Source organism: Pseudophryne corroboree, chromosome 2, assembly GCF_028390025.1.
Source record: "Pseudophryne corroboree isolate aPseCor3 chromosome 2, aPseCor3.hap2, whole genome shotgun sequence".
In the NCBI taxonomy this organism is placed as follows: Eukaryota; Metazoa; Chordata; class Amphibia; order Anura; family Myobatrachidae; genus Pseudophryne; species Pseudophryne corroboree.
This window is the reverse complement of record NC_086445.1, coordinates 234,279,792-234,305,605: the sequence shown is the minus strand read 5'-3', so window position 1 is coordinate 234,305,605 and position 25,814 is coordinate 234,279,792. Positions and strand designations below refer to the sequence as shown.

Here is a 25,814-nt window from a genome sequence, read left to right as displayed (position 1 = left end):
TATGGGCAAATTCCAGCACGTCCCATGTTTTGCACATACCTTGAATTTGGTGGTGCAGAATTTTTTAAAAAAACGACAGGGGCGTGCAAGAGATGCTGTCGGTGGCCAGAAAAATTGCGGGACACTTTCGGCGTACAGGCACCACGTACAGAAGACTGGAGCACCACCAAAAACTACTGAACCTGCCCTGCCATCATCTGAAGCAAGAAGTGGTAACGAGGTGGAATTCAACCCTCTATATGCTTCAGAGGTTGGAGGAGCAGCAAAAGGCCATTCAAGCCTATACAATTGAGCACGATATAGGAGATGGAATGCACCTGTCTCAAGTGCAGTGGAGAATGATTTCAACGTTGTGCAAGGTTCTGATGCCCTTTGAACTTGCCACACGTGAAGTCTGTTCAGACACTGCCAGCCTGAGTCAGGTCATTCCCCTCATCAGGCTTTTGCAGAAGAAGCTGGAGGCATTGAAGAAGGAGCTAACACGGAGCGATTCCGCTAGGCATGTGGGACTTGTGGATGCAGCCCTTAATTCGCTTAACAAGGATTCACGGGTGGTCAATCTGTTGAAATCAGAGCACTACATTTTGGCCACCGTGCTCGATCCTAGATTTAAAGCCTACCTTGGATCTCTCTTTCCGGCAGACACAGGTCTGCTGGGGTTGAAAGACCTGCTGGTGACAAAATTGTCAAGTCAAGCGGAACGCGACCTGTCAACATCTCCTCCTTCACATTCTCCCGCAACTGGGGGTGCGAGGAAAAGGCTCAGAATTCCGAGCCCACCCGCTGGCGGTGATGCAGGGCAGTCTGGAGCGACTGCTGATGCTGACATCTGGTCCGGACTGAAGGACCTGACAACGATTACGGACATGTCGTCTACTGTCACTGCATATGATTCTCTCAACATTGATAGAATGGTGGAGGATTATATGAGTGACCGCATCCAAGTAGGCACGTCACACAGTCCGTACTTATACTGGCAGGAAAAAGAGGCAATTTGGAGGCCCTTGCACAAACTGGCTTTATTCTACCTAAGTTGCCCTCCCACAAGTGTGTACTCCGAAAGAGTGTTTAGTGCCGCCGCTCACCTTGTCAGCAATCGGCGTACGAGGTTACATCCAGAAAATGTGGAGAAGATGATGTTCATTAAAATGAATTATAATCAATTCCTCCGCGGAGACATTGACCAGCAGCAATTGCCTCCACAAAGTACACAGGGAGCTGAGATGGTGGATTCCAGTGGGGACGAATTGATAATCTGTGAGGAGGGGGATGTACACGGTGATATATCGGAGGGTGAAGATGAGGTGGACATCTTGCCTCTGTAGAGCCAGTTTGTGCAAGGAGAGATTAATTGCTTCTTTTTTGGGGGGGGTCCAAACCAACCCGTCATATCAGTCACAGTCGTGTGGCAGACCCTGTCACTGAAATGATGGGTTGGTTAAAGTGTGCATGTCCTGTTTTGTTTATACAACATAAGGGTGGGTGGGAGGGCCCAAGGATAATTCCATCTTGCACCTCTTTTTTCTTTTCATCATGTGCTGATTGGGGAGGGTTTTTTGGAAGGGACATCCTGCGTGACACTGCAGTGCCACTCCTAGATGGGCCCGGTGTTTGTGTCGGCCACTAGGGTCGCTAATCTTACTCACACAGCTACCTCATTGCGCCTCTTTTTTTCTTTGCGTCATGTGCTGTTTGGGGAGGGTTTTTTGGAAGGGACATCCTGCGTGACACTGCAGTGCCACTCCTAGATGGGCCCGGTGTTTGTGTCGGCCACTAGGGTCGCTTATCTTACTCACACAGCGACCTCGGTGCAAATTTTAGGACTAAAAATAATATTGTGAGGTGTGAGGTATTCAGAATAGACTGAAAATGAGTGGAAATTATGGTTTTTGAGGTTAATAATACTTTGGGATCAAAATGACCCCCAAATTCTATGATTTAAGCTGTTTTTTAGTGTTTTTGGAAAAAAACACCCGAATCCAAAACACACCCGAATCCGACAAAAATAATTCGGTGAGGTTTTGCCAAAACGCGTTCGAACCCAAAACACGGCCGCGGAACCGAACCCAAAACACAAAACCCGAAAAATTTCAGGCGCTCATCTCTAGTGAAAACCTTACTAAGAAGGCCAAAAATTGGTGGCCAATCATAAGTACGGATAAAGAACTGCCATCACTCCAGGGCTCAAGATTGATGCCCAGTTACTTGAGAAATCGTAATCTAAAGGACAGAATTGTCAAATTGGATTTCTCTGACGTCCTAAGTGGATGCTGGGGACTCCGTAAGGACCATGGGGAATAGCGGCTCTGCAGGAGACAGGGCACAAAAGTAAAAGCTTTAGGATCAGGTGGTGTGCACTGGCTCCTCCCCCTATGACCCTCCTCCAAGCCTCAGTTAGGTTTTTGTGCCCGGCCGAGAAGGGTGCAATCTAGGTGGCTCTCCTAAAGAACTGCTTAGAGTAAAAGTTTTGTTAGGTTTTTTATTTTCAGTGAGTCCTGCTGGCAACAGGCTCACTGCAATGAGGGACTTAGGGGAGAATAAGTGAACTCACCTGCGTGCAGGATGGATTGGCTTCTTAGGCTACTGGACACTAGCTCCAGAGGGACGATTACAGGTACAGCCTGGATGGGTCACCGGAGCCGCGCCGCCGACCCCCTTGCAGATGCCGAAGAGAGAAGAGGTCCAGAAACCGGCGGCTGAAGACTTCTCAGTCTTCATGAGGTAGCGCACAGCACTGCAGCTGTGCGCCATTGCTCTCAGCACACTTCACACCAACGGTCACTGAGGGTGCAGGGCGCTGGGGGGGGCGCCCTGGGCAGCAATGAAAGTACCTATTCTGGCTAAAAATACATCACATATAGCCTCTGGGGCTATATGGATGTATTTAACCCCTGCCAGGTTGTCAGAAAAACGGGAGAAGAAGCCCGCCGAAAAGGGGGCGGGGCCTATTCTCCTCAGCACACAGCGCCATTTTCCTACACAGCTCCGCTGCTAGGAAGGCTCCCAGGCTCTCCCCTGCACTGCACTACAGAAACAGGGTTAAAACAGAGAGGGGGGGCATTTTATGTGGCGATATTATTATATATTAAGATGCTATAAGGGAAAACACTTATATAAGGTTGTCCCTGTATAATTATAGCGTTTTGGTGTGTGCTGGCAAACTCTCCCTCTGTCTCCCCAAAGGGCTAGTGGGGTCCTGTCCTCTATCAGAGCATTCCCTGTGTGTGTGCTGTATGTCGGTACGTGCGTGTCGACATGTATGAGGACGATGTTGGTGAGGAGGCGGAGCAATTGCCTGTAATGGTGATGTCACTCTCTAGGGAGTCGACACCGGAATGGATGGCTTATTTAGGGAATTACGTGATAATGTCAACACGCTGCAAGGTCGGTTGACGACATGAGACGGCCGGCAAACCAATTAGTACCTGTCCAGGCGTCTCAAACACCGTCAGGGGCTTTAAAACGCTCATTACCTCAGTCGGTCGACACAGACACAGACACGGACACTGACTCCAGTGTCGACGGTGAAGAAACAAACGTATTTTCCATTAGGGCCACACGTTACATGTTAAGGGCAATGAAGGAGGTGTTACATATTTCTGATACTACAAGTGCCACAAAAAAGGGTATTATGTGGGGTGTGAAAAAACTACCTGTAGTTTTTCCTGAATCAGATAAATTAAATGAAGTTTGTGATGATGCGTGGGTTTCCCCCGATAGAAAATTATTGGCGTTATACCCTTTCCCGCCAGAAGTTAGGGCGCGTTGGGAAACACCCCCTAGGGTGGATAAGGCGCTCACACGCTTATCAAAACAAGTGGCGTTACCGTCTCCAGATACGGCCGCCCTCAAGGAGCCAGCTGATAGGAGGCTGGAAAATATCCAAAAAAGTATATACACACATACTGGTGTTATACTGCGACCAGCGATCGCCTCAGCCTGGATGTGCAGCGCTGGGGTGGCTTGGTCGGATTCCCTGACTGAAAATATTGATACCCTTGATAGGGACAGTATTTTATTGACTATAGAGCATTTAAAGGATGCATTTCTATATATGCGAGATGCACAGAGGGATATTTGCACTCTGGCATCAAGAGTAAGTGCGATGTCCATGTCTGCCAGAAGATGTTTATGGACACGACAGTGGTCAGGTGATGCAGATTCCAAACGGCACATGGAAGTATTGCCGTATAAAGGGGAGGAGTTATTTGGGGTCGGTCCATCGGACCTGGTGGCCACGGCAACAGCTGGAAAATCCACCTTTTTTACCCCAAGTCACATCTCAGCAGAAAAAGACACTGTCTTTTCAGCCTCAGTCCTTTCGTCCCCATAAGGGCAAGCGGGCAAAAGGCCAGTCATATCTGCCCAGGGGTAGAGGAAAGGGAAGAAGACTGCAGCAGGCAGCCCCTTCCCAGGAACAGAAGCCCTCCACCGCTTCTGCCAAGTCCTCAGCATGACGCTGGGGCCGTACAAGCGGACTCAGGTGCGGTGGGGGGTCGTCTCAAGAGTTTCAGCACGCAGTGGGCTCACTCGCAAGTGGACCCCTGGATCCTACAAGTAGTATCCCAGGGGTACAGATTGGAAATTCGAGACGTCTCCCCCTCGCAGGTTCCTGAAGTCTGCTTTACCAACGTCTCCCTCCGACAGGGAGGCAGTATTGGAAACAATTCACAAGCTGTATTCCCAGCAGGTGATAATCAAAGTACCCCTCCTACAACAAGGAAAGGGGTATTATTCCACACTATTTGTGGTACTGAAGCCAGACGGCTCGGTGAGACCTATTCTAAATCTGAAATCTTTGAACACTTACATACAAAGGTTCAAATCAAGATGGAGTCACTCAGAGCAGTGATAGCGAACCAGGAAGAAGGGGACTATATGGTGTCCCTGGACATCAAGGATGCTTACCTCCATGTCCCAATTTGCCCTTCTCACCAAGGGTACCTCAGGTTCGTGGTACAGAACTGTCACTATCAGTTTCAGACGCTGCCGTTTGGATTGTCCACGGCACCTCGGGTCTTTACCAAGGTAATGGCCGAAATGATGATTCTTCTTCAAAGAAAAGGCGTCTTAATTATCCCTTACTTGGACGATCTCCTGATAAGGGCAAGGTCCAGAGAACAGTTGGAGGTCGGAGTAGCACTATCTCAAGTAGTTCTACGACAGCACGGGTGGATTCTAAATATTCCAAAATCGCAGCTGATTCCGACGACACGTCTGCTGTTCCTAGGGATGATTCTGGACACAGTCCAGAAAAAGGTGTTTCTCCCGGAGGAGAAAGCCAGGGAGTTATCCGAGCTAGTCAGAAACCTCCTAAAACCAGGCCAAGTGTCAGTGCATCAATGCACAAGAGTCCTGGGAAAAATGGTGGCTTCTTACGAAGCGATTCCATTCGGCAGATTTCACGCAAGAATTTTTCAGTGGGATCTGCTGGACGAATGGTCCGGATCGCATCTTCAGATGCATCAGCGGATAATCCTGTCTCCAAGGACAAGGGTGTCTCTTCTGTGGTGGCTGCAGAGTGCTCATCTACTAGAGGGCAGCAGATTCGGCATTCAGGACTGGGTCCTGGTGACCACGGATGCCAGCCTGAGAGGCTGGGGAGCAGTCACACAGGGAAGAAATTTCCAAGGAGTGTGGTCAAGTCTGGAGACTTCTCTCCACATAAATATACTGGAGCTAAGGGCAATTTACAATGCTCTGAGCCTAGGAAGACCTCTGCTTCAAAGTCAACCGGTGCTGATCCAGTCGGACAACATCACGGCAGTCGCCCACGTAAACAGACAGGGCGGCACAAGAAGCAGGAGGGAAATGGCAGCAAAGATTCTTCGCGGGGCGAAAAATCATGTGATAACACTGTCAGCGGTGTTCATTCCGGGAGTGGACAACTGGGAAGCAGACTTCCTCAGCAGGCACGACCTCCACCCGGGAGAGTGGGGACTTCATCTGGAAGTCTTCCACATGATTGTGAACCGTTGGGAAAGACCAAAGGTGGACATGATGGCGTCCCGTCTGAACAAAAAACTGGACAGGTATTGCGCCAGGTCAAGAGACCCTCAGGCAATAGCTGGGACGCTCTGGTAACACCGTGGGTGTACCAGTCGGTGTATGTGTTCCCTCCTCTGCCTCTCATACCCAAGGTACTGAGAATTATAAGACGGAGAGGAGTAAGAACTATACTCGTGGCTCCGGATTGGCCAAGAAGGACTTGGTACCCGGAACTTCAAGAGATACTAAGAAGGGACTTGCTTCAGCAAGGATCATGTCTGTTCCAAGACTTACCGCGGCTGCGTTTGACGGCATGGCGGTTGAACGCCGGATCCTAAGGGAAAAAGGCATTCCGGAAGAGGTCATCCCTACCCTGGTCAGAGCCAGGAAGGAGGTGACCGCACAACATTATCACCGCATTTGGCGAAAATATGTTGCATGGTGTGAGGCCAAGAAGGCCCCCACGGAGGAATTTCAACTCGGTCGATTCCTGCATTTCCTACAAACAGGAGTGTCTATGGGCCTCAAATTGGGGTCCATTAAGGTTCAAATTTCGGCCCTGTCGATTTTCTTCCAGAAAGAATTGGCTTCAGTTCCTGAAGTCCAGAAGTTTGTCAAGGGAGTACTGCATATACAACCCCCTTTTGTGCCTCCAGTGGCACTGTGGGATCTCAACGTAGTTCTGGGATTCCTCAAATCACATTGGTTTAAACCGCTCAAATCTGTGGATTTGAAATATCTCACATGGAAAGTGACCATGCTGTTGGCCCTGGCCTCGGCCAGGCGAGTGTCAGAATTGGCGGCTTTGTCTCACAAAAGCCCATATCTGATTGTCCATTCGGACAGGGCAGAGCTGCGGACTCGTCCCCAGTTTCTCCCTAAGGTGGTGTCAGCGTTTCAACTGAACCAGCTTATTGTGGTACCTGCGGCTACTAGGGACTTGGAGGACTCCAAGTTGCTAGATGTTGTCAGGGCCCTGAAAATATATGTTTCCAGAACGGCTGGAGTCAGAAAATCTGACTCGCTGTTTATCCTATATGCACCCAACAAGCTGGGTGCTCCTGCTTCTACGCAGACTATTGCTCGTTGGATTTGTAGTACAATTCAGCTTGCACATTCTGTGGCAGGCCTGCCACAGCCAAAAATCTGTCAATGCCCATTCCACAAGGAAGGTGGGCTCATCTTGGGCGGCTGCCCGAGGGGTCTCGGCTTTAGAACTTTGCCGAGCTGCTACTTGGTCAGGGGCAAACACGTTTGCAAAATTATATAAATTTGATACCCTGGCTGAGGAGGACCTGGAGTTCTCTCATTCGGTGTTGCAGAGTCATCCGCACTCTCCCGCCCGTTTGGGAGCTTTGGTATAATCCCCATGGTCCTTACGGAGTTCCCAGCATCCACTAGGACGTCAGAGAAAATAAGAATTTACTCACCGGTAATTCTATTTCTCGTAGTCCGTAGTGGATGCTGGGCGCCCATCCCAAGTGCGGTTTATCTGCAATACTTGTACATAGTTATTGTTAACTAAATCGGGTTATTGTTGAGCCATCTGTTGAGAGGCTCAGTTGTTTCATACTGTTAACTGGGTTTCATATCACGAGTTATACGGTGTGATTGGTGTGGCTGGTATGAGTCTTACCCGGGATTCAAAATCCTTCCTTATTGTGTACGCTCGTCCGGGCACGGTGTCCTAACTGAGGCTTGGAGGAGGGTCATAGTGGGAGGAGCCAGTGCACACCAGGTAGTCTAAGATCTTTCTAGAGTGCCGAGCCTCCTTCGGAGCCCGCTATTCCCCATGGTCCTTACGGAGTTCCCAGCATCCACTACGGACTACGAGAAATAGAATTACCGGTGAGTAAATTCTTATTATGTACAGCAATGCACCCCTGGGGATGGACACAGCACCCGTTTATGTACAAAAAAGCACTCCTAGGGGCGGACCACCTACAGTTAGGGTACCACCCACAGTGTCACTTTACGTGTATGATTATTACACTGTTGTCTAAACCGGCAGTGTCACAGAAAAATAATAGTATAGTACACTGGGGTATAGCACCCCTAGATTGACAGAGCACCCCTAGATTGACAGAGCATTCCTGTGGCGCACAGCAACCACTTGTTTGACACAGTAGCACCTTGATGGATTGTCAGAGCACCCCTGGAGGACACAAGCCCCTTGATGGACCGACAGAACCCCCCTAGATTGACACACCAGCCCTGGGCGGACACAGCAGACCCTTATTGGACACAGCGGACCCTTGATGGGCAACACAAAACCCCTTTATGTACAACAAAGCACACTGGGGATGGACAGAGTACCATTTTATATGCGACAAAGCACCCCTGGGGACGGATCACCTACAGTTGGGGTACCACCTATAGTCTTACAATACGTGTATGATTATTACACTGCGGTGTGACAGTGTCACCAAAAAATAGTATAGCACAGTGGTTCCCAAAGTTATCTGAATCACGGCGCCCTGGAGTGTCAGAATTTTTTTCCACAGCGTCCCTAGGCCAAAAATTTTTCATTGAGAAATTTAGAAATAAATATTAGATTAAGTAAATTGTGTTTATATGCTATCCTTAGGTTTAATTGTGTGGTGAGGGACAAGATTTGCTTCTGTATGTCCACATATTTTATGATTGGCAGCCACTAGCACTGGCTTTGTCTATTACATTGACCATAAACAATTTGAATTGTTCCTGGACCACCAATCGAAGGCACCCCTGCAAGTGTTCCTGGCGCACCCCAGGGTGTCACAGCACACAGAACCACTGGCATAGTACACTGGGGCATAGCACATAAATATATATAAAACATTTTAAATTATATCTTTAGCTTTTATTTTAATTTTTTTTAGACGGGGCAGAGCCACTGGATGGACTGACAGAGCACACCTGGATTAACTGTGCACCTCTGGATGGACACAGATGCCCCTTGCTGGACACAGCAGCCCCCTGATGGATGGACAGAGCACCCCTGGAAGACATAGGCAGCCCCTTTATGGACGGATACAGCAGCCTCTGGTCGGACACAGCAACCCCAGGCCCTAGATCAGGGGTGGGGAACCTTTTTTCTACCAACGGGCATTTGGGTATTTATAAAATCCTTCGGGGGCCATAGAAAAATTATCAACTTAAAAATTACCCCCCCCCAGTAGTTATGCCCCCAGTAGTTATGCCCCTTAGAGGTAGAGTGCGCGCACCGAAGGCGCGCGCAGCAAAAAATGGATGTGGCCAATTAATATGGGACGTGATCCACATATGCCCCCACAGTGCCAGATACATAAATGCCCCCACAGTGCTAGATATACAAATGCCCCCACAGTGCCAGATACACAAATGCCCCCACAGTGCCAGATACACAAATGCCCCCACACATGTCCCCCCACACCACTGTGCTGCTCACCGCTGCTGCTGCTCCGTCCGGCTGCGGCGTGTCTCAGCTGTCAAGGCAGGGAGGAGAGCGCGGCTATGTCGGGCGGCGGCAGCATGTAGGATCTCAAACCAGCTGCCGGTTCGTGAGCCAATCAGAGCTTGCGGACTGGCAGTGGCGACTCCTGATTGGCTGCCGGTCCACGAGCTCTGATAGGCTCACGAACCGGCTGCTGGTTTGACATCCTGCCCGCCGCTGCCGCCAGACCTATAGCTGCGCTCTCCTCCCTGCCCTGACAGCTGAGACACGCCGCCGCTGGACTGAGCGGCGGCGTGTCTCACTGACACACAAACGGAAACAAACTGCTTTGCGGGCTTTATACGGCCCGCGGGCCAGAGTTTTCAGCACCCCTGTACATAACCAGAATGGACACATCTGCTCAATACAAGCTCCACAGCTGGAGTGAAGATCAGAGCGAGATCACCCGGAACCTTTATAGAATTCAAAAACCGTTAGAATTCAACAGTGGGAGGATGATGTTTTCCCTTGTTTTGGGACCTGAATCAGGCGTGAAAACCCAAGCTGGACTCTGATCCCGCCTCGGAATGTTCATTTCTAATTATAATGCTGATGGCTGAATGACCCTTTATAGCTGCGGGCCATGCTGCAATTAACCAGCTGCACCGTTGCTGGTTCTGAAACTGACCCATTTACAGAGTTTCTTCAGATAGCAGATTTTTGAGTTAAAAAGAGGTCAATGTAATTTCATAAAGCAGTACCAAATTAGAGAGAAATACATTATATCTGATATTTACAATATATAAACACCTGAAAAAAAATATTACATTTGCATTTTTTACTATATACTAAGTTGATAATCATAATCACCTGCATTTCCAACAGTGATTGATACCCAATTGGCAGCAGAGCTCACACTTTTGCTGTCAGTAACATCCAGCATTACAGTCTGCAGCCTGCTGGAGGTCTCCTTCTTCAGGTTCTCAGCTCCTTTCTCTGTCAGACAGGCAGCCAGAACCTTCATTCCACGTCTGTCCAGCTGCTTTGCCAACAGATTCCCAAATCCTGAGTCACATCCGGTAATGAAGACATATTTATCTGAGAGATTCTCCAGTATCTGACTCTGTCTGTACCATCTGTACAGGAGGATGAGGGCCAACACCACCAGCACAGGAAGCCACATGATGAAGAATTCAGATTCTTTCCTGTAACATGAATTTTTAATTTATCTTTTCAGAATCTTTCTTTATACATATCATATTGCAGAGTTAGAAAATGAAAAGAAATAAAATGGGATACAAGTTCACATCAGAGCAGAATCTTTCCAGAACCAGAATAATACCAGGCCATGCAGGACTTTTTGTTCAATTGGCAATATTATCGGATGTTCTTATTACTGATTGATTTCAGAATTCTATGGTTATATTTTATATTGGGACTGAAATCTTAACAGGTATTTTATTTACCATTAATTTGTTTAGGCGCTTTATTGTGAAATATCTTAGTATTATAGGTGTCTGTTGTACTCATTTCTTTTGTATGCTTGTTTTCTGCGTGAATAATGTAAGAATTAAGTGAACTTTCATATTGGTCTGTGCTGATTGTGACATTATTTACTTGTGCATATTATATTTGTTTATACTGTAGTGCGACACTTCTCAAAAGCTCAAAACCTCATTGGATCCATTAGTTATCATGAAAAGGTCAAGGGCTGCTTACCTTTTATCACACCGCATGTCTCCATTCGCATGGGGAAGCCCTTAGGATTTGCCAGCTTTGTATTGTCAACAATTTTCATTGACTTCAGCAAAACAAGTGGAGTTATGTGTGATATTTATAACAGGTAGAGGGTGTGCCATGCATACGGGACCTTGGGTCCAGTGCAGGCCATACCACACACCCTGCACACATGAATTATACTTACCCGTTTCAGCAGTGCCATTTCTTGGGGCGGACGAGCCGTGCAATCGCACAGGGCGCCCGCCGCGGCACTTTGTCCCCTTATCGCTCCCCCTCCTTTTCCCAAGTACTCTGCTTGGTGGGCAGAGTTTCACAGAATGACGCGGTTGCATCGTGGCATCACGATGCAACCGTGTCATTCCCCGAAACTCCATCCCCTGGGTGGAGTACTCTGGAAGGGTCTGGGACTCCAGGTCGACAACAAAAAGGTCAACACACATTAGGTCGACGCCAATTGGTCGACACACCTTAGGTCGACATGGACAAAAGGTAGTCATGGACAAAATGTCGACAGGAACAAGGTCGACATGGAAAAAGGTCGACGTGAGTTTTTTTATGTTTTTTTGGTGTCGTTTTCTTCGTAGAGTGACCAGGAACCCCAATTAGTGCACCGCGTCCCCTCGCATGGCTCGCTTCGCTCGCCATGCTTCTGGCATGGTGCCTTCGCTCGGCACAGATTACCGTTCCAATCGTAGTCCACATGGATCGTTAAGTATGAAAAAGTTCCAAAAAAGAAAGAAATTGTGAAAAAAACTCATGTCGACCTTTTTCCATATCGACCTTGTTTCTGTCGACCTTTTGTCCATGTCGACCTAAGGTGTGTCGACCAGTTTGTTGTCGACCTGGAGTCCGGATACCCTCTGGAAGAGGAGGGAGAGCGTTATATCAGTGCAGAGCATAAAACCCCTGGCAACAAGCATGACACCCAGCACATGATACCCCTGGCAACGAGCGTGGCACCCAGTGCATGATACCCCTGGCAACATGCATGACATCCAGAACATGATACCCCTTGCAATGGGGTGTAGTATTGTATGCCGGCAGCCAGGCTCCCGGCGACCAGCATATTGGCACCGGAATCCCGACCGCCGGCATACAGACAGTGTGGCGAGCGCAAATAAGCCCCTTGTGGGCTCGCTGCGCTCACCACGCTGCAGGCACAGTGGCATGCTACGGACACCACGCTATTTATTCTCCCTCCAGGGGGGTCCATGGACCCCCAAGAGGGAGATAAAGTGTCGGTATGCCGGCTGTCGGGATTCCAGCGCTGGTATACTGTGCGCCGGGATCCCGACAGCCGGCATACTGAAGACCACCCCTTGCAATGAGCGTGACACCTAGCGCATGAAACCACTGACAACAAACATGACACCCAGCACGTGAAACAGCTGGCAATGAGCAGGTAATTTTAAAAGTAATTAGAAGCTTTACTGTATGGCATAATGTATCACGGGCATTGCGGTGTATGGCATAATATAGTTCAAGGGGCATTACTGTGTGGGGCTTAATATGGTGGAATTATTTTTTATTCCTGTGGTGGCCGAGGTTTTTTGTTGCAGGGTCAAAAACTGGGGTGTTAAGGTAGTCTTTTCCTGCGAGGCCATGCTCATTTTTAGTTAAAGGTTCTCGAGTGAGCAGGTGATGAAAGAAACCTGCTCTAAGAAGGCTTTCTTGGTGGTGCACTCTTTTGTTGTATTGTGAAAAATTAGTTAATTAAAACATAACTTTTATTTGATTATATATAAAATATTATGACAATTACACACTGACGTTAAAAATAAAAAATATATAAGAATATTCTTATTGCTATATATTCACTTGTATGAGCAAGTAATAATTTAACTCACAGTTCCATAGCAGTATAAATACTTATTCTGTAGATACAGGATATAGGTTAGCTTCAAATGCGAAAATATCATCTTTAAATTTCCATCAAATTGTGGACAGTGTAATCTCCGGCAGAGCTTTTTGCTAAATTGTAGGTATTGGGGGTAATTCTGAGTTGATCGCCGCAGCAAGTTTGTTAGCAATTGGGCAAAACCATGGGGGTAATTCCAAGTTGATCGCAGCAGGATTTTTGATAGCAATTGGGCAAAACCATGTGCACTGCAGGAGGGGCAGATATAACATTTGCAGAGAGAGTTAGATTTGGGTGGGTTATTTAGTTTCTGTGCAGGATAAATACTGGCTGCTTTATTTTTACACTGCAATTTAGATTTCAGTTTGAATACACCCAACCAAAATCTAACTCTCTCTCTCTGTACATGTTATATCTGCCCCCCTGCAGTGCATATGGTTTTGCCCAACTGCTAACAAATTCGCTGCTGCGATCAACTCAGAATTAGGCCCATTGGCCTTCATTCCGAGTTGTTTGCTCGCTAGCTGCTTTTAGCAGCATTGCAAACGCTAGGCTGCCGCCCTCTGGGAGTGTATCTTAGCTTAGCAGAATAGCGAACGAAAGGTTAGCAGAATTGCTACTAAATAATTCCTTGCAGTTTCTGAGTAGCTCCAGACCTACTCCTAGACTGTGATCAGCTCAGTCCGTTTAGTTCCTGGTTTGACGTCACAAATACGCCCTGCGTTCGGCAAGCCACTCCCCCGTTTCTCCAGACACTCCCGCGTTTTTCCCTGACACGCCTGCGTTTTTTAACACACTCCCAGAAAACGCTCAGTTACCACCCAGAAACGCCCCTTTCCTGTCAATCACTCACCGATCAGCAGTGCGACTGAAAAGCGTTGCACGTACACCAGCAAAACTGCTACATTTTTAGTTAAATAACTAAGCACATGCGCGCTGCGTACCATGCGCATTTAGCAACAAATAGCAGCATAGCGAAAATCGGCAACGAGCGAACAACTCGGAATGACCACCATTGTTAGAATGAAATCCTAAATGGAATATGTAATACCAGTCAATAATAAACCTGCCAGAGTTACACTGGTTGTATGGCAGCAGTCACTAAAAACGGCTTAGGAGATGTAAAAGTATTCAACTACAACAATTGGAATAGTTGAAAGTAAATCCATGTGAGTAGCCAGCTTTGACATATATTTACTGTGTGAAAGACATTAATTGTAACAGGGCTAGTTGGCAACAATTGTATCCCCTTTCCTTTAGGTCAAAAAAATGTACACAAATCTAGCCAGTGTTTCCTAGACAGAAGCAGATGTCAATAATTTATATTGATTGAATCAGGTATCACTGACTTATGCTGTTTACAAGGTATATGGCTATAGCTTGAATACACACAGGTCTTGCTTATAAATATGTCACAGCAACCAGGAAAAAATAACAAGATAGCGGTATCATGCAGTTAATAGCATATATTCATCAAATGAGACAATTAAAAAAAACTTGCTTAAATGTGCCTTTGATCAAGAGAGGTGTCAATGACAACGCTTTCTAAACCGTGTGGTTTTCAAAGGCAGAGAGTTATTGCTTAAATCAGGCATGTCCAAACTGCGGCCCTCCAGCTGTTGAGAAACTACACCTCCCAGCATGCCCTGACACAGCTTTAGCATTCTCTGCAGCAAACTCTGTCAGGGCATGCTGGGATATGTAGTTTCACAACAGCTGGAGGGCCGCAGTTTGGACATGCCTGGCTTAAATCCACATACAAGTTTCAGATATATTGTTAGTGGATATCTCACAGCAATTGGTGTAAAGTAATATCTCAAATAATTCTAAATAATTGCAGTAGTGTTATGCATTCACTGACATAAAATGTCTAATGGGCCTTACAGACATGCCGATCCGCCACCGAGGTGCCCGACGGCCGACCCGGCCGACGGGCGACCCGGCAGCGGGGGGGCAGTGAAGTTTTGTCACTCCCCCCGTCACGCGGCTCCATTGAAGTGCAGGCAAATATGGACGAGATCGTCCATACTGGCCTGCATGCACAGCCGACGGGGTACCAGCGATGAACGAGCGCGGGGGCCGTGCATTGTTCATCGCTGGAGCCTCCACACTGAAAGATATGAACGAGTTCTCGTTCATTTATGAACGAGATCGTTCATGTCTTTCAAACAAATCGGCATGTGTGTAGGGCCTATAATTTAAATAGCAGGAGAGGTATATAAGTGTAAGGTAAGATGTCCAATCCTTTGCATGTAAGGTAGCTGCCTCTGGCCGGCCGCAACTCTAAGCGGAGAAACGCATTTGTCATAACTACTGCAAGGAGTATTGGATATACCAAGTAAGTGCCGGCCGGCCGGCCACAGGCAGCTACCTTACATGCAAAGGATTGGACATCTTACCTGCTATCCATCATACGGTGGACTCCGGATAAGGCTAGTTTTTGAAGCGACAGCCAGGAGAGGTATTTAAGCACGTGTAAAGCTGTAAATTAACACGTAGATGAACAATCCTATGGCTCTGATGAGCGGGGACTTTGAATAACTATAAAGCTGGAAATAACATCTAATACCAGTTTAAGTATACGGGGAAACTCCGTGCAGAGACTGCTTTATAAATTGTGCACTCAAAGAACTGCCACTTGAAATATAAAAGGAGGCTTGTTAAATAGCTATACAGGCACCAAATTATAAACATCAGCTACTATTGTAACGGGCTTCCAAAAAAGGTTACAATTGTGACAATAGGGTTGTATGAGATTACTCAGGTTAAGTGTTTAGCTGCATGCTATTATATATAGTTAGGAATGTGTAATATTCTCTGGCTGGCAACACAAGATAGCAATATGGTATGAATTATATATTTTAATTATATCCAATAAGAAATATTGTATACCTGAATGTTTTATATGGGTTATTAAAAGCATTATTTTAATGTGAATGTGCCAGTTGTTTGTTGGTTAAATATTGCACGGACAAAGGGCGTGCAATGGTTAAGGGGTCGAAGCCCCTTGCAACGGCGTGAACAGCGCACACAGGGCCTGATGAATCACCTAGTAGGTGCTGTGGTTGGGGGAGTGGCGGGTGTGGGAGATACACGGACACAGGGGTGCCGCGGGTGGGGGAGGGCCTGGTGCGCTAGTGCCGTGGGTGGGGGAGGGCCTGGTGCGCTGGTGCCGTGGGTGGGGGAGGGTGCGTGGCTGGGGGTCTGGAGCCACCACGGGTGGGGGAGGGTCAGGTGCAGGGGTGCTGTGGGTGGAGGAGGGGGTCTGGAGCCACTGCAGGTGCTGGAGGGGGTGTGTGGGGTGCCGCAGATGGGGCCCGTAGGTACCGCGAGTGGGGGAGGGGCAGGAAATGTTTTTCCTGCTTCTCCTCCTGGAAGCAGCTAAGCTGCTGTCCTCCCTTTGGCAGTGGCTCTCCTGGAGACTTGCACAGCAGCCAAGCAGCCAGTCACTATTGTTAGCGATGGTGTCCCAACGCGCTGCAATACAGGGAAGAAGATGCACTCAAACTACAGCTCCCAGCAGCCCTAAGGGCCGGAATGCTTCGGCGCTAAGGGCTGCTGGGAGCTGTAGTTTATTAAGTGCATCTACTTCCCTGTAATGCGGTGCGTTGGGACACCGGTGCTAACAATAGTGACTGGCTGGCAGAACTGACTGACTCACTGAATCAATGTAAAAGGTGAGAGTGCTGTGCAGAGTCAGTGACACTGCACACCCACTGCACTGCACAGCACTGTCACATTGATTCAGCGTCCTCTGCAATATCTGTTACATTAGCCATCTCGGGGCTTCCAGGCCAGCAGCTCAGGTGGTGTGGTGCGGAGTCAGGGCTTCTGGGGATCTGGGCGTGGCTGTGGCGGGGAGGCACGTCTGTGACATCACGTGCAGAGGAGGCAACGGGGCTCAGAGAGTATGCGGTGCAGGGAGGGCTATGAAAGCCTTCCACTGCGCCACTTTCATCCACATCTATGCCGGTGGCCGCAGCAGCTTTTGTTCCACCTGCACTGCAGCTAGGGAGTGGGGATTGTTGATGGCGGAAGGGGAAGGCGGACTGGCAGCAGGATATAGGATGCTGCAGTAAAAGGTTTTTTTTCCCCTATTTACAGTGCAGAGACTTGCTGCAGACGCAGTGGCATACCCTCCAACTGTACCTTTTTGGCAAGTACAGTACCTTTTTTATGGTCTGTACCGATTTTTGGCAAAAAAGGGGGTGGCCACACCACTTTACCCATGGCCATGCCTCCTTTTCGAATTTGTCCCGGTTTTTATGCATAAATTGTTGGAGGGTATGTTGCTGCCGATGCAGTGGGCCTATTTTGGGGTGTGGGCCTGGAGCTGCAGCTCCATCAGCCCCATTGTTAATCCTAATCTGGGAACAAACAGTAGCCAAAGGGCAGAGCCTCCCATTGGATGTAACCTGTGTGGGAGGGTGTTTCTCGCCCAATCAGCTGTGGACTGGGTGTGATAGACCTGCTGCTAACCCAACGAGAGCTCCTAGCCATGCCCAGTGTTAGACACACAGGCACAGATCTGGGCTATTATATAGGACAGTGGTTCTCAAACTCGGTCCTCAGGACCCCGCACAGTGCATGTTTTGCAGGTAACCCAGCAAGTGCACAGGTGTATTAATTACTCACTCACACATTTTAAAAGGTCCACAGGTGGAGCTAATTATTTCACTTGTGATTCTGTGAAGAGACCTGCAAAACATGCACTGTGTGGGGTCCTGAGGACCGAGTTTGAGAACCTGTGATATAGGAGATTTCTAAGCTACTTCAGAAGCGAGTTTCCAGTTCAAACTTTATAATGTAATTTCCTAAATTAACTTTGTATTTCATTAATCCTCATTTGTGTATTTAAATTCAGAGGCACTTGTGTTACTGTGTGTATGCATAAAGGATAGAAATAGTATATATATATATATATATATATATATATATATATATATATATATACACATACATACATACATACATACATACACACACACAGACAGAGAGAGTGTAAACATGCCTGAGTGTGTATGAATAGAGAGAAAGATGGCAGCTAACATGTGGTATGGAAAGAAAGATGGCCACTAACATACCCTCCAACATTTTACACATAAAAATTGGTACAAATTATAAAAGGGGGCATGGCCACGGGTAAAGGGGGTGTGCCCATGCGCATTTTCCTATACTTTTAATAGGTTTGGAGAGCCAAAAATTGGTACAGACCGTAACAAAAATGTACTGTACCTATTAAAAAGGTACAGTTGGAGGGTATTTAACATGTGGTATGGAGAGCATGTGGCTCTGTGGTTTATGCAGTGTCGGACTGGGGCATGAAGGGCCCACCGGGGGGATGCAGTTATAGGGGCCCATACTTAGGGTTGTGGCCAGCCTACAAAGGGGGTGTGGCCAGCCTCCACAGAGGCTTGAAATACACAACAGTTTAGTGCAGTGTAATGCAACATATCTACCATGTATAATACAAGTGCATAGTCTGGAACCTGATCCCTAGAGGAAGGAGTGGGGCCTACCGGAGGTTTCCCTGGTACCCCTGTGGGCCAGTCCGACAACTGGGTTTATGTGTTTAGTGTGTGTGTGTGTGTGTGTGTGTGTGTGTGTGTGTGTGTGTGTGTGTGTGTGTGTGTGTGTCTGCTGAGTAGTGTAAGCAGGTTTGCTGAAGTGTTTATGTATAAGGTATAGATGTTTCAATCATGTACTCGACTAATCTTTAGATTGATACATCGGGAAATACAGTCTATCTGAAAGAAACACTTGGGGGAATTTGTGTGTATTTGCGTGTGTGTCTACTATACATATGAGAGGGGTGGCTGTCAGGATCCCTGCGCTCAGCACACCGGGCCCGGATCCCGACTGCTGGGATCCCGACAACTATTTTCCCTCTTGGGGTGAATAAATAGCGTGGCGTGCCACTGTGCCCATGAGAGATGTGTAATCAGGTTTGCTGAAGTGTTTATGTATAAGGTATGGATATTTAATTCATGTAGTTTGTGTGTGTGGGTGTATGCTGTACACATGAGAGATGTGTAAGCAGGTTTGAAGGGAGTCTGTATCATATTTGCCTACCTGACCCTCTCCATGAGGGAGAAAATGCTCTGTTCCTGGACTTTCCTGGTAATGTATGATTGCCATCACCTGTGGTGAGCTAGTTAATTGATAAGAAAGGTGTTTCACCCACAAGTGATGGCAATCATACATTACCAGGAAAGTACAGGAACAGAGCATTTTCTCCCTCATGGAGAGGGTCAGGTAGGCAAGTATGGTCTGTATGTACAGTAGGTGCAAGTTAATTGGCAAAGAGATAGAGTAGACAGGAGTATACATTGTATTGCAAATAGGGTACAGAGCGGTGAATAGATTGCAGGATTATGATGAACAGACCTTACAGTGTGTAGAAGTCCAGGCAAGGTGTGCAGAGTGGAGTGGCCCAGGTGTAGTGTTCAAAGAGAGAGAGCATAGCATGGTTATGGCTTATATAGCTCTACCCAGAATGCACTGGTTCAGGTAGACAATGGCTTGTGCTAATTTGTTAATTCTGTCTGTTTCCTGCCAAATCATACTTCCTGTCCATGTACAATATCCCACCATAGTAAGAGAGTGTAAGGTAGCTACATCTTTTGAGATGCTAATTAACTAAACCAACTGGATTCTAAGCAGTCTCTGTGACAAACCTATGACATCTAAAAGAGAGGGATAGTTCGAACAAACTCATGAAAATATCTTTCACAAGTACACTAAGTAAACAACTAATTTTACATGTTTTTGATTTATCATACAGAAATGTCTACATCAACTTAGAAAAATATAAATGATTCAGCATCAAATTACTTATACTACAGTACAATCAGTGGCGTCATAAGGCAGGTGCGGGGTGTGCGACGCCTGGAAGGGGTGACACCAAAATGTTGGCTCCTCCACAGTGACAGGAGCCAGGTGCTGCAGTGTGACAGTCTGCTGCGGCACCCGGCTCCTGTCATAGAAGAGGAGCCGTCAGCGCTGGGAAGCAGTCTTCGGTCGCAGCCCAGTACAGCCCGGCATCTCTGGAGATGCTGGGTGCGCCCCCGGAGTGACTATCCCCTTCATGTATGGCCACATCCCCTTTTGCCGCAAGCACGCCTCCCGGAGTGATGATCCTGTGAGACCACACCCCTTTATGGCCATGCCCCCTTTTGCAGCGAGCATGCACCTGGTGTCACCACACCCGGTGATACCTCTGAGTACAATACTTGTGTCAGTGCTGTTTAAATTACAGTACCATGTTGTCAACACTGGCGGAAAAAAACATTACCAATAGGGAGGAGGTGATATTTTCCAAACTTCAGATGTGTCCTCATGCATCTATTCCTAATACGCCACGCAGCATGAGATGCCTGGTGCGAGTAAGCCGCAAGGTTCCATGTAACTTTGCTAGTGATGGGTGTCCTTTTTTTGCATTTTCCTCACAATGCAATGCAACTACAGTGCACCAGGACACTGTGTTGATTAATTTGATAGCAACACTTGCATATTGTGTGTGACTGAGTCTGTATATGGGGGGTAATTCCAAGTTGATCGCAGCAAGAAATGTTTTAGCAGTTGGGCAAAACCATGTGCACTGCAGGGGAGGCAGATATAAGATGTGCAGAAAGAGTTAGATTTGTGTGTGTTATTTTATTTCTGTGCAGGGTAAATACTGGCTGCTTTATTTTTACACTGCAATTTAGATTTCAGTTTGAACACACCACACCCAAATCTAACTCTCTCTGCACATGTTAAATCTGCCTCCCCTGCAGTGCACATGGTTTTGCCCAACTGCTAAAAAATTTCCTGCTGCGTGTAGAGATGTGCCCTGTGGGCACATCAGCGGTGCTGGCTGTGGGCAGCGCTGGGGCAGCTTGTCTGTCCCCAGCGCCTGTCAGTGCGTGGCAGCGGGTGTCTGGTGCAGGGATCGGATGTTTCCCTGCACCAGGCTGTCAGCGGCGGGGAGCGGCGCGGCGGCGCTTTAAACTTGGCGCCGCTCTGGCCGCCAATCAGAAGCGCCGCCCGCTGCTTTTTGAATCCGGCGCCTCCAGCGAGCCAATCGCGGCTCGCGGGGCGCCGGCCAATCACAGAGGGGTACGGCGAGTCAATCGGTGCTCGCCGCGTCACATGCCCCGCCCCCAGCGTCTGACGTCAGACGCCGGGCGGAGGAAGAGAAGTGTGGAGGCCGCGCCGAAGAGCGGGAAGCAGGAGAGAGACGCGGTGAAGAGGTCGGGCGCGCGGAAGAGCGCTGGGGAGCTCCGGTGGCCGCTGAAGAGGCCAGAAGACGTCGGCCTGCAGGAAGAAGATGTCCAGCGACGGCTGGACGCAGAAGAGCGGAGGCGGCGCCGCTGGCCAGGACGGGTCAGCGGCAGAAGAGGGCACCGGAGATCCCTGGGTCAGGTGAGGCCTCAGTGAGGCTACCCTCACCCCCTCCCCTTTTCCTCCCTCGACCACCAGGGACGGGCATTAGGCCCGAGGGCACAATTCGGGCACTAGGCCTGGGCGCAGATAGGAGATTGGGGGCCATTATTTGATTAGGTGGTTTGGGCATTAGGCCCAAGCCACCCTCTCCCTGTGGCACCAGTTAGGCGGGCACTAGGCCCGGGGGCATATCAGGCAATAGGCCTGTGGGGCATTAGAGGGCATTAGGCCCTAGGGTATTTTGGCCAGCTAGGGATATCTAAAGGTGACGCTGGGTACTAGGCCCAGGTCACCCCGCATGTGACAGGTTAGGCGGGCGCTAGGCCCGTGGGTGAAATCAGGCCTCCGGCCTGTGTGCAGCTAGGGGGCGCTAGGCCCAGTGAATAAGACCCCCGTGGTGAGTACAGGTGGCACTGGGCGCTAGGCCCAGGCCACCCTGAGGTATTTAGGTAGGCAGGCCTGGGGCCCACATAAGGGAAGGTACAGGAGGTGGGTAGGCCGTGCGGCGCCCACCCCCTTTCCAGAGGTAGGGATTTAAAGGGACAGCACCGTGTGATCTTGTATTCCGATATTGTGATGTATGTTGTTACCGTGCAGGGCAAAGTGTCTGTTTGTTTAAGTTGTGCATAGTTGTGTTGCACCACTCACACGAGCTAGTTTGAGGGCTCTGTTTATGTAGCTAGTGTAGCGGACGCACACTAGGGTAGTTCTTGGCCCTGCACGGCTGTTTCTCTTTGCCTCCTTACAGGGACCTGTAAGTGGAGAAGATCGGAGTGCAAGACTTGTGACGGTGAGTAGCATCCGTGTATGTTTGTCCCTTGTCTGTCCCCGAGCGCCGGAGTCGGGATTGCTCACGGACGTGAGAATCCTTTTCATCACACTACGTGCGAGAGCGCGAGTGTGTGAAATCTGGGTGGCTGAGGCTTTGTGCCGGTGATGACCTTTCACCCAACCGGTGAAGGTCGCGGTCACCCCTGGGTTATCCCCTCTTCCAGTGGAAGAAGGGTCGATACCCCCTTTAAGGTAAACTATTCTCTCCTCAGCTCGGTCGTCGGTCAGCTCCGAGAGGGAATCGCCGTGTCCGGATCCGATTGCCAGGTCCGTTGAAGGTTCCGGTACCTGAAGGTGAGAGAGAGCGGCGCCTGGTGAGTACCGAAGTTACACCTGCACGGCAGCAGGCACCACCACACCGCAGCCGCACCTCTCACATTTGCGATCAACTTGGAATTACCCCCATGGAGCGCAACGGAACTTGTATTGGAAAAAATCTGCAGCTGCTACATTGTCGAGCTTTGTATACAGATTCAGAGACTCAGTTGCGCACACAAATACAACTGTCACATATCCAATTAATAGGCACAGTCTCCTGGTGTATCGCATTGTGATAAAAAAAAAAACAGATGTAAAAAAGTTGGTCAATGCTAGCAGAGTCACAAGGAACCTGCACGCTGAGAGGGGCTGTTTGGCGCGATTGCAGCAATGATGTACAAGGTCACATCTGTAGAAGTCCCAATATTATGCTAATTTAGGGGAAGGAGCGACGATGTTTAAAATTGCTTTTAACTAAGACTACTGTTTAATTATGGGGATTCCAGTAACTTAAGTTTTACAATAGAAAAAAGTTCAAATAGGAATCATGGAATTATCCTTGTAAAATTGTGATATATTGAAGCCCCAACTGCAACGTCTATAGTAGCTATTAGCTCTTCAGTATAAACTGTGTTGTGTAGAACTTACCTCTGATCCAGAATATATTTAGTAGATTTCAAGTAGCACAGTCCACATTCACCACAGTGCAAGAGAGAGTGATCTCCAAAATAAACAGAGCAGTAATTGTGAACAAGAAAGGGAGGAGAATAAAACACTGCACAGCCAAAATCAGATAAACATACCAGAGCTGCTCTACCAGGCAATAAATGTTTCAAGCGTCATTTTATTTTTTTATGTGTTATGCTTCCTTTGTGGGTGATTGCATTATAAATCTATTTAGTTTTTCGTACATGTACAGTACATGCTAATGCCTCTCCAAGCAGGGCTGCCGTCAGAAATTGTGGGGTCTGGGACTGACAAAATTGTCAGGGCTCCCCTGGGGGTGGAACTGTAGATAATGTGATTGGTCCATCAATTGGTGCCAAAACCAGTTTATTTTTTTTTATTTTTTTTAAATGTGGCTTTGCACCATAAAATAAAAATGGAAGCGAGTAGCGGGAGTGTTGGAGCAGAGTACAGGGCAGAGTGGAAGTAGGGGGAGCAGGGTACAGGGCAGAGTAGTTGCATCAGGGTACAGGGCAAAGTGCAGTAGTGACAGCAGGGTACAGGGCAGACTGAAAACAGGATACAGGGAAGGCTGGCACCAGCCACTAGACTATGCAGCACACCGTGAAGGGGGGGGCAGTATAGTTTGATATGCTGCTGCGTAACATATGTCAACTTCTGTACACATGTTCAGGTGCCTGTGCATGGTGCTTACCTCCCCATGTCCGGCACAACAGCACTTCATCATGGGAGATGTCCACCAGCCCAGCTGCAGGGGGGCAGGAATTGGCAATTTGGAGAGCAGCAGCATGATTCTGTCAGTGGGAGCAGCAGCAGGCAGCAGCACCAAGTGCACAGAGGGCGGAGCGTGATTTTGGCAACAGCAGCACAGAGTGCAAGGAGGCTGGAGCTCAGGGGACATACTGGGTGCAAGGTTCCCTTCCCCTAGAATGTTGCATAGGCAGCTGGCGGAGGGAGTATGGGGCCCATTTCACCATGCAGCAGTAGCAGTTGGTGGGCAGAATGAGCAGAACAGGCCCTCACCTCTCTGTCAGCATGTCCGGACCCGGGACAGTTCTCCAGACAGTATCTAACTCAGGGCCGGTGCTTGGGTGTTCGGTGCCCCCCTGCAAACTGTAAATTTGCGCCCTCCCATACTTTACAAAGGGACAGCGCATGTCTAAAAAGGGACGTGGTCTCACAAGGAAGGGGCATAGCCATACAATAGTACCTCCATTTAAAACGCCCCCCAGTGGTGGCGCTGCTTACACATAACACCGCAGTTGTAGCACAGCTTACACATAACGCCACAGTAGTAGTGCCACTTACACATAACGACCCCAGTAGTAGCACTGCTTACACATAATGACCCCAGTAGTAGCGCTGCTTACACATAATAAACCCAGTAATAGCATCGCTTACACATAATGACCCCAGCAGTAGCACCGCTTACACATAATGACCCCAGTAGTAGCACTGCTTACACATAATGACCCCAGTAGTAGCACCGCTTATACATAACGACCCCAGTAGTAGCACCGCTTACACATAACGACCCCAGTAGTAGCACTGCTTACACATAATGCCCCCATTAGTAGCGCAGCTTACACATAATGACCTCAGTAGTAGCGCCGCTTAAACATAACGACCCCAGTAATAGCGAAGTTTACACATAATGACCCCAGTAGTAGCACCGCTTACACATAACGACCCCAGTAGTAGCACTGTTTACACATAATGCCCCCATTAGTAGCGCAGCTTACACATAATGACCCCAGTAGTAGCACTGCTTACACATAATGACCCCAGTAGTAGCACCGCTTACACATAACAACCCCAGTAGTAGCACCGCTTACACATAACGACCCCAGTAGTAGCACTGCTTACACATAATGCCCCCATTAGTAGCGCAGCTTACACATAATGACCCAGTAGTAGCACTGCTTACACATAATGACCCCAGTAGTAGCACCGCTTACACATAACGACCCCAGTAGTAGCACCGCTTACACATAACGACCCCAGTAGTAGCACTGCTTACACATAATGCCCCCATTAGTAGCGCAGCTTACACATAATGACCCCAGTAGTAGCATTGCTTACACATAATGACCCCAGTAGTAGCACCGCTTACACATAACAACCCCAGTAGTAGCACAGCTTACACATAACGACCCCAGTAGTAGCACTGCTTACACATAATGCCCCCATTAGTAGCGCAGCTTACACATAATGACCCAGTAGTAGCACTGCTTACACATAATGACCCCAGTAGTAGCACCGCTTACACATAACGACCCCAGTAGTAGCACCGCTTACACATAACGACCCCAGTAGTAGCACTGCTTACACATAATGCCCCCATTAGTAGCGCAGCTTACACATAATGACCCCAGTAGTAGCGCCGCTTAAACATAACGACCCCAGTAATAGCGAAGCTCACACATAATGACCCCAGTAGTAGCGTCGCTTACACATAATGACCCCAGTAGTAGCGCCGCTTACACGTATCGCCCCAGTAGTAATGCAGCTTACAAATAACACCCCAGTAGTAGTGCAGCTTACATGTAACGCTCCAGTAGTAGTGCAGCTTACACGTAACTCCCCAGTAGTAACGCCCCAGTAGTAGCACAGCTTTCATGTAACGCCGCA

At 48.4% G+C, this 25,814-nt stretch overlaps 1 protein-coding gene and 1 long non-coding RNA gene across 5 annotated transcripts in view; one reads left to right on the top strand and one right to left on the bottom strand.

Moving 5' to 3' along the window:
* LOC135011556 (uncharacterized) overlaps nucleotides 1–9,456 on the top strand; it is a 295,015-nt gene extending 285,559 nt beyond the window's left edge. For both annotated transcript variants that reach the window (XR_010210638.1, XR_010210632.1), the window contains exon 3: nucleotides 8,850–9,456. This is a non-coding gene — a long non-coding RNA (uncharacterized LOC135011556). The remainder of the gene's footprint in view (nucleotides 1–8,849) is intronic.
* LOC135011495 (retinol dehydrogenase 7-like) overlaps nucleotides 1–23,217 on the bottom strand; it is a 164,382-nt gene extending 141,165 nt beyond the window's left edge. The window contains exons 1-2 of one of the 3 annotated variants that reach the window (XM_063952468.1): nucleotides 23,145–23,217; nucleotides 10,253–10,587 (exon numbers count right to left, since the gene is read on the bottom strand). In XM_063952468.1, coding sequence (XP_063808538.1) covers nucleotides 10,253–10,565 — 313 coding nt within the window. In that variant the 5' untranslated portion in view covers nucleotides 10,566–10,587; nucleotides 23,145–23,217. Of the gene's footprint in view, nucleotides 1–10,252; nucleotides 10,588–19,367; nucleotides 19,481–23,144 lie in introns of those variants that run through there. The other 2 variants (XM_063952466.1, XM_063952467.1) reach the window with 2 other exon arrangements.
* Between the last annotated feature and the right edge of the window lie 2,597 nt (nucleotides 23,218–25,814).